The sequence below is a fragment of the Trypanosoma grayi genome (assembly GCF_000691245.1).
Source record: "Trypanosoma grayi strain ANR4 Tgr_1823_V1, whole genome shotgun sequence".
Taxonomy (NCBI): Eukaryota; Euglenozoa; class Kinetoplastea; order Trypanosomatida; family Trypanosomatidae; genus Trypanosoma; species Trypanosoma grayi.
The window spans coordinates 1-1959 of record NW_008827441.1 but is presented as its reverse complement, the minus strand read 5'-3'; the positions used below and the strand labels follow the sequence as shown (position 1 = coordinate 1959).

Sequence of the window (1959 nt, the reverse complement as noted above, 5' to 3'; positions counted from 1 at the left end):
TATTGAACAGGAGACGGGTGTGCGCAGCCTCCGCGTGGACCGCGGAGCGTGCAAGATCGTTGCGACTGGCACGCAGGCCTCCGTGGAGGAGGCGGTGCGGCGCTACACGGAGCTGCTCGCTGACATCCGCCGGTCGTCGCTCGTCATCCGTTGCGACAACGCCATGACACGCCTCGTCCTGGGGGCGAGGGGGCGCACGGTGCGCGGGATCGAGGACGCCACGGGCGCGGCGGTGCGAGTCGGTGACGATCGCATCACGCTGCACGGATCCGCGCAGGCGGTGGAGGCGGCGCGGGCGATGATACAGGACCTGCGCCGTGAGGAGGCGCGTGTGCCGCTTGACCCGACGATGATGCAGCTGCTCACAACCGCACTGGTTGAGGTCAATAGAGCTCCTGCAGCCGTCAAGCAGCAGGACGAAGCGGAACGGGCGGACACAGAAGAGCAAAGGAAATTGAATCATGAAGAAGTAGAGGAAGAAGAAGGAGGTGCAGGGGAGGCGCCGAAGCCGCACGAGGAAGGGAACGACAACGGTGAAGGTGCGGGTGCATGCACCATCATGCTCACACCGCTGCAGGCGATCCAGCAGACGTCACAGTGCGAGTTCATGACGCCACTGCGCGCAGAAGGTGTGGTTCTGCTGCGCGGGAAGCAGGAGTGTGTCAACCAGGCGCGTGTGATGCTGAAGGACTTTGCGCTGCGTTGCCGCCCGCACGCCATGCACATCCCCTTTTCTGAGGTTCTCTTCACAGCCCTTACGCGGCCACGCGACCACGCGCCATCGATAATGCAGCAGCTGGCGCGAAGCCATTCGTCGCTGCTGCGAGTGCAACTGAAGCGCGAAGAGGAGGTGGCGGTCGTCACGTCGCCCATTCTCGAGGAGGTGGAAGCGGCGGCGAAGACGCTGCGTGATTTCATTGTGGCGAAGACGGCGACGTCGGTGCGTTGCGTGCGGGACTTCCCGCCACACCGCATCGGGCTGCTGATGGGCACCAGCAGCAGGAACCTGAAGGCGCTTGAGGAGCGCACCGGCACCCACATCGCCGTGCGGCGGGCCGCTGGCGAGGTTCAAGTGTTTCGCGACGACGGCGACGAGGAGGCACTGGCTGCCGCCGTAGATGCCGTCACGGCTCTCGCAAAGGAGTCGAAGTGAGGCCGAGACCCTGACATGAAACATTTTTTTTCTTTTTGCTGGCTTTCTATATAGTTCTTATGATGGCTGACGTCACTCTCGTTGCAGGTAGTGAACGGGAAGACAAAAAGGAACGGAGAAAAAACGTGCAGGGATGTTGTGCGCTGTAATATTGCAGGCGCGCCCATAGTGTGCGGCGAAGTGGTGTTTTCTATAGCAAGAAGTGAGCTTGTGAGTAGGACAAACTGGGAGCGACTGTGGTATCATGCAAAGACTCCCCCTCTCTCTGTCTCTCTCTCGCACACACACGCACATACAACAACCACTTACACTGTTTGCTTCGTTGTGCAAGCGTGAAGCTGCTCCGCCATCTCCATTCTTATCTTGTTTTCTCTTTATCAATTTCTCTGTCTGTCTGCGTGTGGAGCAGGTGGATCGTATCGGGGCTGGGCCGAGCCGCTCGGGGAGCGGAGTCATGTACGAGTACGATGACCAGCAGATGAAGGAGGAGGTGCAGCAGGCGCAGGCCGCCGCGGTGATTCAGCGGCGCTGGCGCGAATTCTTCGCCCGTCGTGAGGAAGATGTCGAACTACGCCGTGGGAAGGCCTCTGTTGCTGCTGCTGCTGCTGCTGCTGCCGCCGCCGCCGTCGCGGAGGAATCTGGGCGGGAGTCGGGCGAGGCGGAGCCGGAGGCGCTACTGCACGACTACACCTGCCTGCTAGAGCGGCGCGAGGATATTGTCGCGCGAAGCCTCATGTGCCAGCGGCAGCTCGCACGCCACTTCGCGGCGCAGCGGCAGCGCAAGGGCGAGGAGCCCCCGCAGTCGG

At 62.0% G+C, this 1959-nt stretch overlaps 2 protein-coding genes across 2 annotated transcripts; both read left to right on the top strand.

Moving 5' to 3' along the window:
• Nucleotides 1-163: 163 nt before the first annotated feature.
• On the top strand, nt 164-1153 carry DQ04_18231010 (hypothetical protein; the record flags this gene model as incomplete). The annotated part of the gene is made up of 1 exon (XM_009317684.1): nt 164-1153. The coding sequence occupies one exon, from the start codon at nt 164-166 to the stop codon at nt 1151-1153; it is 990 nt and encodes a 329-aa protein (XP_009315959.1).
• Nucleotides 1154-1607: 454 nt separating this feature from the next.
• On the top strand, nt 1608-1959 carry DQ04_18231000 (hypothetical protein; the record flags this gene model as incomplete). Its single annotated transcript, XM_009317683.1, has 1 exon — nt 1608-1959. A coding segment is annotated over one exon (352 nt), but the record flags the coding sequence as incomplete, so codon positions are not given.